General features: G+C 44.5%; 3 protein-coding genes across 4 annotated transcripts; all 3 read left to right on the top strand.

The window, feature by feature from the left end:
• Positions 1-269: 269 nt before the first annotated feature.
• Positions 270-2332, top strand: LOC108918992 (leukotriene B4 receptor 1-like). The gene has a single exon (XM_018726670.2). It carries the CDS (start codon positions 680-682, stop codon positions 1643-1645), a length of 966 nt encoding a protein of 321 aa, XP_018582186.1. The 5' UTR covers positions 270-679; the 3' UTR covers positions 1646-2332.
• Positions 2333-2419: 87 nt separating this feature from the next.
• nudt21 (nudix hydrolase 21) lies at positions 2420-9026 on the top strand. 2 transcript variants are annotated; one of them, XM_018726671.2, is made up of 7 exons: positions 2420-2867; positions 4313-4513; positions 5365-5428; positions 6695-6784; positions 7844-7919; positions 8466-8580; positions 8685-9026. In XM_018726671.2, exons 1-7 carry the CDS (start codon positions 2746-2748, stop codon positions 8704-8706), a joined length of 690 nt encoding a protein of 229 aa, XP_018582187.1. In that variant the 5' UTR covers positions 2420-2745; the 3' UTR covers positions 8707-9026. The 2 variants fall into 2 exon arrangements, with proteins under 2 accessions (XP_018582187.1, XP_018582188.1); XM_018726672.2 differs by lacking the exon at positions 8685-9026 and having other exon boundaries at positions 8316-8548.
• A 654-nt stretch (positions 9027-9680) lies between these two features.
• Positions 9681-14589, top strand: ogfod1 (2-oxoglutarate and iron-dependent oxygenase domain containing 1). The gene is made up of 13 exons (XM_018726613.2): positions 9681-10018; positions 10191-10336; positions 10465-10511; positions 10748-10848; positions 11222-11338; positions 11560-11651; positions 11929-12057; positions 12370-12483; positions 12579-12658; positions 13174-13424; positions 13506-13634; positions 13770-13828; positions 14211-14589. Exons 1-13 carry the CDS (start codon positions 9859-9861, stop codon positions 14370-14372), a joined length of 1587 nt encoding a protein of 528 aa, XP_018582129.1. The 5' UTR covers positions 9681-9858; the 3' UTR covers positions 14373-14589.
• The last annotated feature ends 175 nt before the right edge of the window (positions 14590-14764 follow it).

Raw genomic sequence — 14764 nt, 5'->3', positions numbered from 1 at the left:
CAGAAGCAGGAAATATACCATGCTGTTCATATTCAAGGGACACTGGTCAAAACAACCAGAGGAAAAACCCTTAGAAAGGATTTTTTGGAGTCATTTGATGAGTTGGTGAAATTTACAACCTTGCATCTCTGTGGTCTATTGGAAATGAGCTATTTGAGAAGGAAGCTATGAAGCAACATTTACCCAATACGCATAAACCTCACACCATTCAGAGATAAAAAAAAAAAAAAGATGTCTGCAAACCTCATCCTTCCTGTTTTACATTTCTACAGCATTCCAGGACTATCTCACTCACCTTCTGCAGCACTTGCCTTTTCCCCAATATCTCAAAGAGGTTAATGAGTCTAAATGGCCATGTGTATTTCCTCGAGGACTTAAAGCGCACCTGATTACCATATTCTTACCTTACGCTGATTCAGGAAGAATACTCTGCTGTATAAATGGGAAGGTCACCCTTAACAAAGGTGTCCTATAAACAATCTTGCCATCTACAACATGCTGGGAACTCTCTTCTGTCACTGGGGCACATTGCAAAGTTAATCGTGCGCTTATATAACTCGCCCCAAGGTAAACGGAATTAACGTTAAACCTTTAAAAGCGAGTTTACTCCCGACGCCAAAAAGGAGAAGTTGAAATCGACAGAGGGAACCACCTCGATTTCGTCACGCTATAATGCAATATGTACTTTTATAAGCCTGTCCTCATGTTCCTTGTTTTATTACCGTTCCGTGAATTCCAGATCATGAATCAGTCCAACTCCTCCACCTCCGCTACCCCCGGAGTTAGCGCCTCTACCGTGACCGCAAGTGCGGTGGCAGGGATATGTTGCCTGGTGGGAATTAGCGGCAACCTGGCAGTGATCGTGGTGGTGGCTCGCAAGCTGAAGAACAGGGATTCCAACTTCACCCTGAAGCTGATTCTGAACCTGGCCGTGGCCGACATCCTGTCCCTCTGCACGCTGCCCGTATGGGTGCACAGCTGGCTGCGTGGCTGGCAGTTCGGGATCGAAGCCTGCAGGTTCTTCTCGTACGTGATCATCGGCAGCCTGTACTGCAGCGTGTGGACCGTGACTCTGATGAGCGTGCAGCGCTACCTGGCTGTGCTGTACCCCAGACAGTGGCTGAAACTGCGTGGAGTTGGCGAAAAGCTGGTGCTCTCTGGCCTGTGGGCGCTGGCAGCGATTTTGGCCTCGCCGGGCATCGTTCTGTCAGACGTGGTCGGGGAGGAGAAGAAGTGTCGGTGGAAATACATCTCGTCCGGGCAGAAAGCGGGCACCTTGCTCATGGAGACGTTGTGGGGGTTCGTCATCCCGTTCGCCATCCTTGTCTCCTCTTACTGCTGCCTTCATACGAAGGTAAACAGAAGCGTCTTCTTCAGCAGCCAAAGACTCACCACCCTCGTGACGAGCATCGTGGTCACGTTCTTCATCTTCTGGAGCCCCGTTCATGTCGTCAACATCTTGGGCGTCACGGCTGCTTTGCTCGAACACAAAGCCCTCGACGCCATCTGCGAGACCAGCTGGGGCATCACTCAAGCTCTCACGTTCATTAATTGCTGCATCAACCCTTTCCTGTACGCCTTCGCCTTCAGGAAACGCAAGCAGGAGACGGAACATTCTGGGCTAACGCAAGAGAGCAAAATCTGATTTCGCCAAGATTAGCCATTTGTACAATAAGGCTCTTTGATCCATAACAGAAATAACATGTTCACCAGTGAAATGAGAAATTTGGTTAATATTAATATATAGATTAATTGTATTTTATGTAGTTTTTGTGAGTCTTTTTGATTTTTTTCTAATATTGTAAAGTATTTCTAAGTTTTATTTTGTATTCTGCTCTTGTCAAAGCAGGACTTACAGCGTAACAACGGTACATTCTGACAACGTAATGTAAGATACAAAGTGTTCTTAAGCTGAGTGTAAAGCTGTTACGTCACTCTGAAGTCCCAAAGGTTGAGTAACTGTTCCCGGAAGCGTGTCAGTGAATATTGTGATGGAAGGAAGCGTTGTGACGTTTTTCTGTAATGTTGTCATTTCCACCCCCCCTGTTCAATCTCAGGAATGGGATAACATGAAAATCCTGACCGTGGTTTCTTGAATTTTATTAATATAAACCAATTAAATGTTGGTTTCAGGGCATGAAAATGTATGTATGCTGGCCATGCTGGGTGTTGTTCTCCATGCGTGGTTTTAGGGTGGTGGGCGGACTGGGTCCTTGTGTGCAGCTGTTGAAAACTGCGCATATGATAGGGTATAACATATTTTCCTGTGTATCGTGAATGAATGTTCATTAAATAATTTCTGAGATGGAATACATCCATAGCATATATCCTCGACCCAGTCTTTCTTTTTTCTCCGCTTCAGAGAAGACATATTTTCAAGTTTACCTCTCAACCTGTTAGTGCCAAAAAGGTGAGTCATAATGCACATAATACAATAAATTCTTTCCTTTTCAATGATACCACATGTGTGGGAATAGTGCCTGGATAACAAACTTGACCCTAATATTTTCGCCAGCTCTCAGGAGTACATAGCCGTAAGCCGATATGTCGCCGTAAAGCGTAGTGCCGTAAAACGTAGCGCCGTAAAGCAGTCTTGTTCCTTTGTGACCCGGATGTTGTTTGTCTCAGTAGCGCGATGGAAGAATTGTGATCTTACACTGACTGTTTTCTCCTTGAATTGATACTGAATTAAAGGAGGTCTTGTTTCAGCGGGTAGCCCTCGTTATTTTTTTGCTTTGTAAAGGTATGTCGGTCGTTTCTCCCAACCGCTCCTCCGCCGGGTGGCCCCGCGGCGGGGTGAATCAGTTCAGCAACAAGTACGTGAGTCCACCGAGCAAAGCGCTCACCCTGGAGAGAACCATCAACCTGTGAGTCCTCCTCCTTGCTTCCCTCCTTGCTTCCCTCCTTCCGCACTCAAACACGGCCTGGAGTCCGCAGCACCGCGGCGCTTCCACTCACCCTCGAAATGTGGCCACGCTCACACACACACAAACAAAATACGCACGGCACGCAGCATAAAAATTCTTGCAGTCGCCGACTGAGTCGGTTTCTCGGTTGCTGCTGCTGCTGCTGTGCAGTCTGACTCTACTAGGCCCTAGGCTACCTCCAGTTCTCATGGTTCACATCTTGTCCCTCCTAACTCTTTCACTCCTGAAGTTGGAGATAATAATAAAAATGTGGTGTTCTTCAAGGTTTGATACTAAGCCGTCTGCTATTTGTCTCATTTGCTCCCAATTAATGAATTGTTCACATTTAAAATCTCATGGCTTGAGATATCCTTAAGCTGCAACTCTACATCCATGGTTAAGTGCATAGTAAAATGGTTGAGCACTGTTCATTTGCATTACAGATGAAATCCTTGGTGATTTCAAACCTTTACATCATCCCAGCAGCGAATACACCGAGGTCCATATTCTTGGCATCTAACACTTAAATGAAACGCTGAGTCCATTTCTTGGTATAGTACTTGAGTTTCACTCTAAATTTAAAGTCTAGGAGTACTAATTAATCCTTAGCTCACTTATGATTCACTTGTCTTGAGTGTTCTTAAAGCCTCAATTTTTCACTTTAGAAGTTTAGCCTGGCTGCATCCCGTGCGATGTTTTCATTTTGCCGAAAAGCTAGTAAACGCAATCGTGTTCACCGCAATTGACTGCTGCAATGCTCTTCTTGCTGGGGCCTCGAACTTCACCTCAGAAAAGCTCCAGTATGTTCATAATTCAAAGGCTATCATTCAGACCAGGTTCTGAGCAAATGACAACATCACACATGTTTTAGAATCCCTGTACTGGCTTCCAATCTCGGGCTCTTCCCACGTTCAAAATCTTTGTTTATGTTACTCTGGTGTGTTACATGTCCCTCAAAGTCACTTACTCCTGCTACCCCCACAAAACTGTGGCAGTTGCTTCCCAAGACTGTCAGAGATTCTCCTTCTCAAAGATCCTTTAATCCAGACTTAAGTCCGTCATCTTTAGATAAATAACGCACTCGACTGCTCCCTTTTCCCTCATTCATTGTTTCTTTATCCTCTCTTTGTTATTGTGTTGACTTTTGTTATTTACATCAATGTTGTCACATTTTATTATGCTTGTTTTTATTATTTATTTTTCTTTTATCATTGTACTTCGTTTATCTTGCCTTTCACTGTGAAGAGTTTTCAAAAGGTCTTTTTAAAAGGGCTGTATAAAGTTAAGTGTAATGTTTATTACTGTGTATCTAAGATTATTCCTTATTTCATGAGACTGTGTGATGTTGACCAAACCGTTTATCCTTTTATATGAAAGTGTTGTTTATTTGTTGTTGCTGTGTACAGGTATCCATTGACAAACTACACATTTGGCACCAAGGAGCCCCTGTATGAGAAGGACAGCTCAGTGGCTGCACGCTTCCAGCGCATGCGCGAGGAGTTCGAGAAGCTAGGCATGAGGCGCACAGTGGAGGGTGTGCTCATTGTGCATGAGCATCGGCTGCCACATGTGCTGCTACTGCAGCTTGGGACCACCTTCTTCAAGTTGTGAGTGGGGGGAAAAGCGAGTCTTGTTCAGCATTGCAGAACAGCGTGGAAGAAGTATCAGACTTACCTCATCCAGGGTGATTCAGGGTTAATATTTTTTATCTGGTTGCTGAATTTTTCTAAGGCAACTTACATGGTTATAATTGTACAAAGCAAAAGTGCTTACAAGGTTGCCAAATATTCACATGTCAATGTGTATGGAATATTGTACTGAAACTAATATAAACTCAAGCTACAACTAAAGTACATGTAATCCTCTGGATTAAAGAAAACTTATAAAGAATTGCAAGAAGAACAATTTACAGACAAAGGTAAGTTATTGAATGAAGTTCCAGAGTAAGAGGGAAAGTAAAACTGCTCCAAGATAACGAGTCATGAGATAGGACTGCAAAAGGTGGTTAAAAGTCAGAAGACCAGTAGCACACACCTACTGTTGAGTGGAAACCCATACCACAGCTTGGGAGCAAGAAAAGAGGATGAGCATTCTATTCTTTTCCTTTGTGGTTGGGGAGAGGACATGCAAATTGCAGGCAAGCAGAGGTTACATTAAGAGGAGGAAAGAGATATGAGAGTCTGGAGGTAGTAAGGAACCAGTCATACAGTTTTTGCCTCTGTTGCAGTCCTTCACACTGTTGCATGTCCTCCTTGTTTTAGAGGTGATCCCATTAATTCCATTCAGGGTTTACCATGCCTCACACTCTATTCTGCTGGGATAGGTTCTTGATTTCCGCCACATGTCACTGCACTGGTCAAGTGGTTACTCTAATGGATGGATATCGTAAGAATTGGATTCAGTCATGAATAGAGAATCACAGCATTGCCCTCTTGCTTGTGTTGTTTGTATAATACAGACCTGGAGGAGAATTGAATCCTGGTGAAGATGAGGTGGAAGGACTGAAGCGACTCATGACTGAGGTATTGATCCAGCTGTGTGAAGCCTGTGTGCAATTGTGAGATGGTAGAGCTGCCTTAGCTTTATGCGTAGTTCATTTATTTTGGTTACACTTGCAATTATTCATTTAGCTGACACTTTTCTCCAAAGCGACTTGCACTCTTAAATTATTTGCTCATGCAGCTGGGTAATTTTTTTTTGTACTGGAGCAATTTAGGCTAGGTACCTCTGTCAAGGGTACTACAGCTGGAAGTGGGATTTCAACCTATCACCTCTGGGTTCAAAGGCAGCAGCTCTAACCATTATGCTCTTAGCTGCCCCATTTCACATATCCCAGGGACTTCTTACCTGTGACATTGTCGGTGTAAGGGCAGGGTGTGCATTTCATCTGAGTTCTGAACTCAGAACTGGTTGGATTACACACTGTAGTGGAAGTAAAACTTACTATGTTACTTCCCCACAAAATGCAAATGGCAGAATCTGTAGGGGATTCTTGTTGAACAGGACAGTTATTCTGTAGTCATCACTACCATTTACTGACTTCAAGGAAAACTTAGATATGTTCACTGTTGAAAGTAATGGACAAGCATATGAATGAACATGGTCTTAAATGTTTATCTGAAAAAAACTGGTTCCTTATAACTAGTTGACATTTTTGCTATAATTACTATGTTCAAAATCTGAGCAAAAAAGTACAGTTGCATAATTATTTAATTATTGTTCACCAGCAGTAAAGCTGGTGTCTGCTGCACCTCCAGTTAGAAGGTGTGAAATGATAATTTTGCGGTATTGTCACAAAGACTCTTGGGTACCATGTACACTGAGAGTGAACCACAAGTTCTGATACAATCAGTCACTCAAAAAAAGCATTGCCGGCACAGCAGCATATTAATTGAACAAATGTACCCCCGTCAGACCCTTGATTTATGGCACAGTGGATAACACACTGGATGCTGTACTTGAGTCCTGGGCTTGATAATCATTTGGTGCGTAAAAAATATGTACTCTTGTATTTTAACCAAAAAATAACGTGTCCAGTGCTCTTTGTGAGGTTGATGGGATGTTTCTTTGGGTGCCAATTGCAGTCCTTTTTAGGCTTGACTGTTGCTACCCCTTTCTTAGGACTTGGATAGTCACCTTGCTCAAAACCAAATGTTGCCCAATGACAACCAGATTTGATCTGTTTATGACAGGTGGTCATGAACATATAACAGTTTTCATTTTTGCCAGAGAATAGCAGTTGCTCTGATAGATATCACATTTATCTTCAAAAGTGCTTTCATCACTAGATTCTGGGCCGCCAGGATGGTGTGAAGCAGGACTGGGTGATCGATGACTGCATCGGAAACTGGTGGCGGCCCAATTTTGAGCCCCCGCAGGTGAATAATTTGGCCTTTCGGTGAAATCTTGATATTGAGTGCTCATATGATTAGATCTGGTAAATTGTTAGAGAAGATTACCTTTAGTAATGTAATCTATGAATTCTTGTTAAAGTTCCTCTTGGAAGTAGTATCTGAACCTCCCAGTGCAGTTCTTTAAATGTCAAATTTTTGCTATGGATTTCTTAAATCTGTTGCTTTGTAATGGTATGGGTTTATAAACTACAAATTCTGTGTTTAAACGAGTTAATACATGAATAGAGCAAAAATATATTTAAAAAAAAAAAGATTCAGAGCATGTGCAAAAAATAAGTGAATCCCAATGTATGTTAACTTAGCCATCAAATTGTAACTAGCTGAGTAAGGTCTCCTGCATGAAGTCTTTTTTGGTCTCTTTAGCTGAAGGCATGGTGTGTTAAGCTATCTGTATTTGTACTGATAAACTCTCCAACTTTCTTACCTTTTTACATGAGAGCTTCCCAGGCTTTGTCCTGTAATGTGGATATTTGATTGAACTTTTTATTCACCTGGTAAATTTCCCTTTCACTTCTTGTTACCCATACACTTGATCTAAACTTCTATTACTATATAGATCTCCTCGAAACAGCACTTCGCATTAGAAAATCCAAAAAAGCTTTAGAAAAACTGGTTGTAATTAAAAAGGATTTCATAACACCAATGTGGCAAATTTATTTGGCGTTACATACTTCCTAGCAGCACTGTATACCTGTGAAACAAAGCTTAAACTAGTCAGTCTAGTCTTTGACATGTCAAGAGCTATCCTTAACTTAGGGTTTGAATTGAATGATCTGCACTTTTGTTTAATTTATTTTTCTTTATGGTTTACGCAAATGAAATTTGTATAAATATATTCTTTTGTAAGCTAGACTGAGACATTTCCTTTTAAAATCTATGCAACAGTTACATCATAGTCATGCTAGGTTCTTCCTCCCATTTATGCTAGTCTACGCAAAGTCAGAATAAACTAGCCTCTGCCAGAGGTATGTCGTGATCTATTGATTGCTGTTCTTATAAATCTTTTTCTCTTATTTTTTGCAGTACCCTTATATTCCAGCTCATATCACCAAACCCAAGGAGCATAAAAAGCTTTTCCTAGTTCAACTACAGGAGAAAGGTGATATTCTCTGCATCAGTCTGCCTATGAAATGAGGCCTGTCAGAAGTATGTAACATACTTAGGTTTACATTACGTTACTTTATTTAGCAGGCGCTTACTGGGTCACTCATCCATACATCAGTGAAACGCACTGTCTCCATCTTTCACACACTGTGGATGAACCTGAACACATTGGTTTTACTTCAGTGTCCCTTTTAAGTTGTTTTAACATTGTTTGACCAGCATTTAATTTCTCATCTTAGTGTCTTGCCACATTTGAATCTAAAATGCAAACGAAAAGAGATGAAGAGACCTCCTGTTCTTAAATGGAAGCAACCCTTTCTCCCCACTGTCCTTGCCTGAATAGAATGAATCAGTATTTGGCTTGGGTTTTGACACAACTTTTCTGTTGCAGGTATTTACTACACCAATGCAGGGTGCAGTGCCAGGAGCCCTCATGTTGTATCCTTAATCACTAAACTACCTGTTGTACCTTCTATGCTGCTTGCTGTCCCATGACACTTTGATTTTATAATAATAGCTATACATTTTCTGTTTTTCACAGCTCTATTTGCTGTCCCTAAGAATTACAAGCTGGTAGCAGCACCACTGTTTGAGCTGTATGACAATGCCCCAGGATATGGACCCATCATATCCAGTCTCCCACAGCTGCTCAGCAGGTCAGGCCAAGTTTTGTTAGACTCAGCTTTACATCTAAGAAGCAGGGTCACATAGAAAGGTGCTTATATTCATGTTTGCATGTTTTGCCTTTCCATGATTGTAGGTTCAACTTTATTTACAACTGAGTGGAGCGTGCAGCGCTGTCCTCGATATTGGTCTGGAGGAGCACAGCTGTAGCTCAGCACACAGATCCAGCACTGAACCAAAACAGCACGCTAATATGTCTTCATCAGGGTCGTCATCGTTGCTGTTCTGAAACCGTTTAAAATGTTTATATGTCGTTTGTAAAATGTTTAGATTGATGCTTTTTGTTTTTAAATTTCTTTAGCCGTTCTTTTTTTTAGTGACTGAGCAGTCTGCTTTTTACGTTTCTCCCGGAGAGTATGTATTTGTATGGTAAATTTAAAAAAAAAAGTGCAGTTTTTGTTTTTTTTTTTTGTTTTTTTTTTTTTTTTTTTTAAATTTGTAAATTTCAAGGTCGTGTTTTTTTTTTTATAATAAAAGAGTCTTCTTGTGAAGGCATTTCAGTTTTTGGTGCTCAGTGTGTTCACTGTTGCTCTGAATGTGTCTCCAGACTTGTTTTGTTACAGTGATGTCCTGCAAGGTTTGACTGCTCCAGTTATGAACGAATGACAACATATTTGCACACCACAAGATGTGTGTGTTCTAAGGCTATTTTAGACATAAATTGTTGAGAAGAAAAGTGGGCAGTAGCCTAGCCTACAAATGTTACACTGTTGTAGTGCATTTTTAGTTTTACCATGGCATACTTAACTGTACTTTTCCAACTTTACACTCCTGTTGATACTAGTTACATTTCTATACGTGTTACTGAAAATAACTTTTGCGGCCCACCGTAACTACTGTGCGTTTGTCTAAAGATGGTAAAACATAATATTCCTGCACAGTAATGTTTTGAATTGAATTGAAGTAAATATTTTAGTCTTTATATTTAGTAAATCATGTCTTCGGAGTGCGGCGCTGGGAGCCTTGGGTGGATGTGGGGTTCGAGTCCCGCTTGGGGTACCTTGCGACGGACTGGCGTCCCATCCTGGGTGTGTCCCCTCCCCCTTCGGCCTTGCATTGTCGGGTTAGGCTCCGCTTCACCGCGACCCCACTCGGGATAAGCGGTTTCTAACTCTGCGTGTGCGTGTCTTAAGTTCGGTGTGCTCTACGGCGAAACCGTAACTTCCGGCGCATTTGTTCGTGGGAGTTGTAGTTTTTACGGAAAGCTGTTGTGACGCAAAATTATAGCGACACCTCGTCCATGTGTTGGAATGACTTCGAAACGCAGGAAAAATGATACAGAGACCGTGGGGACGGGGAAAAAGAAAGATAAACGAGAAGAGACACCGAAGATTTCTGAAATAACGGAGGACACAGACGTGAGGGACAGAGTGAAAGTAGCATGGCTCAAGAAGGAGCACCTCTCACATGGTCAGTTACAAACACAACTTCAAGTTCAGTCAGTCAGTGACATGAGATGAGATCATCTCCATCCTTCCTTGCTTGACCGTAGCGTAGTACCACACACCGTGACGTTGCAATGCTTGAAAGTGATGTCTTCGCTCATAATTTCACTGTTCCTCACTTCGCTGGTTTTTTTTAGGTTCCATAGAGCTGGACTGTCGTCCTTTTCCACACTGCGTCATAAAGAACTTCATCCGAAATGAGGGTTTCCTTGAGAACCTGGAGAAAGAACTGCTGGATTTAAACTTTCACGAAAAGTCAAACGATCTGTACAAATTCAAACAGGTGAAAAAAAAGTTCATCGCTGGTATTTTACAGTCTACGTTTTCCATGCATGTTTGTTTACAATAAATTCAGTTGTGACCCGAAAACAATCATCATGTGAAATAAATGCTTGCTTATCTTTCTGATAGTCTGATGATCTGAAAAAGCGGAAGGAGGCTCATATTGCTGGACTGAGGTAAGAATGCATTGGAGAAGTGTTTAAATATGTCGTGTCGTGTTATTCTACTGGGATGATGAGGTTTTTTTTTCTGTGAAGAGAAAGACTGCGGTTGATTGATATTCCTTCGTGATGCCGGAGACCTGGTTTATTCCCGTAGGGCTGCATTCGAGTGCAGTTGAGCAGAGCCACGTCAGTGCAGTGTCTGTCCGTCCGTCGCTGTGCCGACTGTGGAAACTCTCGCTCTTCCCCAGGGCCGTGTTGTTCGAGCGGTTCCGTCTCTGGTTGTCCAGCGTGTTTGCTGTGGAACTGGAGCCCGTAGTGGACGTTTCCTGTGCCAAGTATGAGTACACCGGTAAGGAGCGCTGGCTTCCTGGGAGAGCGCACAAACTTTGGTATTGCTGGATTTGGCTTGGATTTCATATCGCGAGCCTCCCCTTCGTATGTTTTTACGCTCTTTAATCTGTCCTCCTTCACATGACATCCCTGCCTGGGTCGAAAACATAATTCATTGCAACATTGTCCTCGATTGTCCAGAATGATGTTATTCTGCTGATGTTAATTTAAAACATTCCTTTTTTTGGTTTTTGGTAATTATTGTTTGATACAGACCAACAAATGCCCAGAATTTCTGTTTTACTCAGACTAGGACCGCTAGGCTGCTGCCGTAGGTGTTCATGTGGGTCCTGCGTAGGGTGATGCCACGTGACTCTCTCTGTCTCCTTCAGATGTGCTGCTCTGTCATGACGACGAATTGGAGGGCAGGAGGATAGCCTTCATCCTGTACCTGGTCCGTCCCTGGGAGAGTAGCGACGGTGGCACCCTGGACCTTTACAGCGTGGATGGTCAGTCGACCAGAGACGCTTTCTGGATCTTTACTCGCATATGGACTTGCTCCGCCGGTGTTGCCTCTCCCAGAATCCACTTCAGTTTGGCTTGTATTGCTTCCCGTCAGCGGTCGGAATCGTCGTGGAGGAATGAGTGGGTGGGAGGCAGGAGGTCCCCCTATATTTCTCCCCCACCTAGCAGTGCAGGATTTTCTATTTTTGTCTTTATTTCTTTGCAGGAAACAACCAGCCGAAAGACATAGTGAAGTCGCTGGTTCCTTCCTGGAACACACTGATTTTCTTTGAAGTGTCACCTGTTTCTTTCCACCAGGTAGGTGGACAGCACTGTTGAAACGCAGGCCTTCGGCGCCTTGTTTTCACCACACTTCCTCTTCCTATGCGGCGTATCGGTGGAGCGGGTAGCGCTGGTGCCTCACAGCTGACAGGATGTGGGTTTCAATGTGGCTAAATCTGCGTTTTTGAGTTTGCACGTCTCCACCCCGCCGTGTGTGTCCGTATGTGCGTATGTGACCGGCTGTCCAGGTGAGCGAGGCGTCCGTCTTTGCTGCTGCTGAAGGCGACTCGTCCTGGTCCGTTTGTCCATCCAGGTGGCTGAGGTCCTTTCAAAGGACAAGTGCCGCCTGTCAGTGAGTGGCTGGTTTCACGGGCGCTCCCTAGAGCGCCTCCCTCGCTACATAGAGCCGGCCGCCCCCCGGAGCCCACACCTCCCCCGGGATGTAAGTGATGGGCTGTGGGTCGGGATCCTGTTGTCGCTGCTCCACTCAGCAGTTTGATTTTATACAGAGTCGAACCCCCAATTTAAAGTGATGTCTTGTTAATCGGGTATATAATGCGCAAAAAGGCCTTTTTATGTTTTATGTTTCAGTGCCTCAGTTTCCAAATAGAACTCTGACAGGACCTTCCTCATTAGCAGCCGTGTGTCCTCGTGTGCCAGGAACTGTCCGGAAGCGCACAGTTGCTCGGTGTCGCTGTTGGAAGAGGGTCTTAAAGATTTTCGAGCCTTCTCCATGAATCTTTCCTTGTTTCAGGAGGAACTGCTGTTGGAATGGATCAACCCCATCTATCTAGACGTGGCCTACCAGGCCCAGGTGCAGGAGGAATTTGAGGAGAGTTCAGAGATTCTTCTGAAGAACTTCCTCAAGGTCAGCCAGGCATCTGCTGTGCACTGACCGGAGCAGCCTGGGGAGGATCCGTCTTGTGTTTGCTCACCCTGGCGTGGCATTCTGTTCTCCTTTAGGAGGACAAGTTCGAGCAGGTCAATGAAGCTCTGAAGCAGAGTGAGATCCAGTGGGTGAAAAGGGGTCCTCCCAACAAAAGGTGAGCCTTGGAGAAGTGCTTTTAGTGCTTTTATGCTGGGTCCCTGATGTTCATATATACAGTTATATCAAGGCCGGCAGGTAGCGCAGTGGCTAGAGCCCCTGCCTTTGGACTTGAAGGAGCCAGTTTCAAATGCCACCTCCTGCTGTAGCACCCAGGGCAAGGTACTTACCCTGAATTAATACATTAAAAAGTTACCTTGCTGTGGGGAAGGGTAGATCACTGTGAGCAACTTAAGTACTGTAAATCGCTTTGGAGATCAGATCAGGTATCAGCTAAATGAATACATGTACTATAAATGCAATTTAAAATGCTGACCTTGTTAGCATAGATTACTCAGTGGGAGGAGGAACATCTGGAGGTGTGTCATTATGGGAGGGATGCTGTGATGTGACAGTCTTACCTGTTACAGTTTGATGTTGGGTGCAGGACCCAATGAGCCATCTGATCACCATTGTCCTACCCCCTGGTGTCTTGTGTGAGCCTGACCAGTGATGGTCCTGTTTTGCGTACAGGAGTTACAGGTGGGCAGAGCAGCAGGGCCTGCCCCCGTGCGTGAGTGCTTGCTGGGAGCTGCTATCGTCTGAGGCCTTCTTCCTGCTGCTGTCCAACTTCACTGGTCTCAAACTGCACTTCATGGCAGCTGGGGATGACACAGATGAGGAGGAAGAGGAAAAGGATGAGGAGAGGGCAGCAGGATCAACTGATCCTGAGCCACGTGCAGCGCCTGAAAGGCAGAAAAGCGAGCAGGAGAAAAGTGCCAAGGGTGAGGTGACGTGACCTTGATGAAGATCATCTGCCGTGTGGCTCGCCAGCTGAGCCTCCGCTGACCTTCCTGTCTGTCCAGAGCCCAGCACTCCGCTTTGCCGTGGGGAACTGCGTTGCTGGGGACATGGGGACTACACCCTCATTCATGACACGAACGTGGACAGCATGGAGTTTGCCTTGGATCTGCTGCTCTACTTTGGTTGTGAGGGTGCGTAGGAAGGCGGAGACCCAGCATATGGTGCAAAATAATGGCGAGCAGTTATTGGGAAAGGCACGAAGGAGAAAGCAGTCGATCGAGTTTATGAGAGGGATTTTAATGATTCTCTTGCTTTCCATCTCCCAGGCTGGCAGGCAGATTTTGGAGGCTTCACGTCCTACATTGCCAGCGGAGAAGATGAAGAGGTGAGTGTGATGATCGCGCGAGCTCCTGCGGTCGCCGTTTATGTACAGTACACTTGTGAGGGGATGATGTCCCTGAGGAGATGGTCAAGAATGCAGCCTGTTGTGTGAGCAGCTTTCTGCTCTACCGCAGAACTTAATTATTTTCGTGATGAATTATGCTGATATATTAAGCAACATCTCCTGGGGCTTCACATGTAAATCAGGTGGAAATTAAATTGGATTCTCTGAAACATTGTGGGCTGTGCCCTGCACCAAGGAGAAAGTCAAGGGCAAGTGCTGTTGAGATGCTCAAGTCTGGTGGTGACAGTAAGAGCAGCAGCCCCGAGGGTGGATGTCTGGTCGGACGGCTGGATTTCGGTTGTCGTCTCCTTTTGGCTCGCAGCTCCTCACGGTGTCTCCGGAGAGCAACTCCGTGGCGCTGGTGTACAGGGACAAGGAAACGCTCAAGTTCGTCAAGCACGTGAACCACAGGAGCCTCGAGCTAGAGAGGAGCAGCCCTCGGGGGACGTCATTTTACGACTTCTCCTTTGTATATTACGAGTGAAGGTGGATTCTCTGCCATGTCTCAGGAGAATAGGGAGACTCTTTGTACTCAAAGGTAGGGCTGGTTGTCATCCCTTCGCTTTATTGACAAGGCTGCAATATCCACTTTGGTTTGGTGAAGGGAGAGATGTGCCAGTTCACTTTTTTAACAGTACAGTCAAGATGGGGCTAAACTCTTGCTAAAAAAATAAAGCCGAAACTGGCAAAGTTTCTTGTAAGTTTCCATGTGTTGTAATTTTGTTACGTAAAAATGGGTATTTACGAATACCAGAAACTCGTTCGAAGAGATCCCTCAGGCGTACGTCGCGGTCGGGAGGCCAAGACCGTAGATGCCACGCAGATACTGCCACATGGCTGGAACCAGGAGCCACTGCTCACGTACAGATTCACAAC

This window comes from Scleropages formosus, chromosome 7 (genome assembly GCF_900964775.1).
Source record: "Scleropages formosus chromosome 7, fSclFor1.1, whole genome shotgun sequence".
Taxonomy (NCBI): Eukaryota; Metazoa; Chordata; class Actinopteri; order Osteoglossiformes; family Osteoglossidae; genus Scleropages; species Scleropages formosus.
The sequence above is the reverse complement of the archived record's forward strand: the minus strand, read 5'-3'. Positions and strand labels throughout refer to the sequence as shown.

What these genes read in the sequence shown, in the direction of transcription:
- LOC108918992 (XM_018726670.2), top strand. Translation starts at nt 680, where the DNA reads ATGTACTTTTATAAGCCTGTCCTCATGTTCCTTGTTTTATTACCGTTC.
- nudt21 (XM_018726671.2), top strand. Translation starts at nt 2,746, where the DNA reads ATGTCGGTCGTTTCTCCCAACCGCTCCTCCGCCGGGTGGCCCCGCGGC. An exon ending in CCAATTTTGAGCCCCCGCAG is followed by an intron (nt 6,785 to 7,843) that starts GTGAATAATTTG and finishes TATTTTTTGCAG; the next exon opens with TACCCTTATATTCCAGCTCA. An exon ending in AGTTCAACTACAGGAGAAAG is followed by an intron (nt 7,920 to 8,465) that starts GTGATATTCTCT and finishes TGTTTTTCACAG; the next exon opens with CTCTATTTGCTGTCCCTAAG.
- ogfod1 (XM_018726613.2), top strand. Translation starts at nt 9,859, where the DNA reads ATGACTTCGAAACGCAGGAAAAATGATACAGAGACCGTGGGGACGGGG. An exon ending in TGCCAAGTATGAGTACACCG is followed by an intron (nt 10,849 to 11,221) that starts GTAAGGAGCGCT and finishes TGTCTCCTTCAG; the next exon opens with ATGTGCTGCTCTGTCATGAC. An exon ending in GGACCTTTACAGCGTGGATG is followed by an intron (nt 11,339 to 11,559) that starts GTCAGTCGACCA and finishes ATTTCTTTGCAG; the next exon opens with GAAACAACCAGCCGAAAGAC.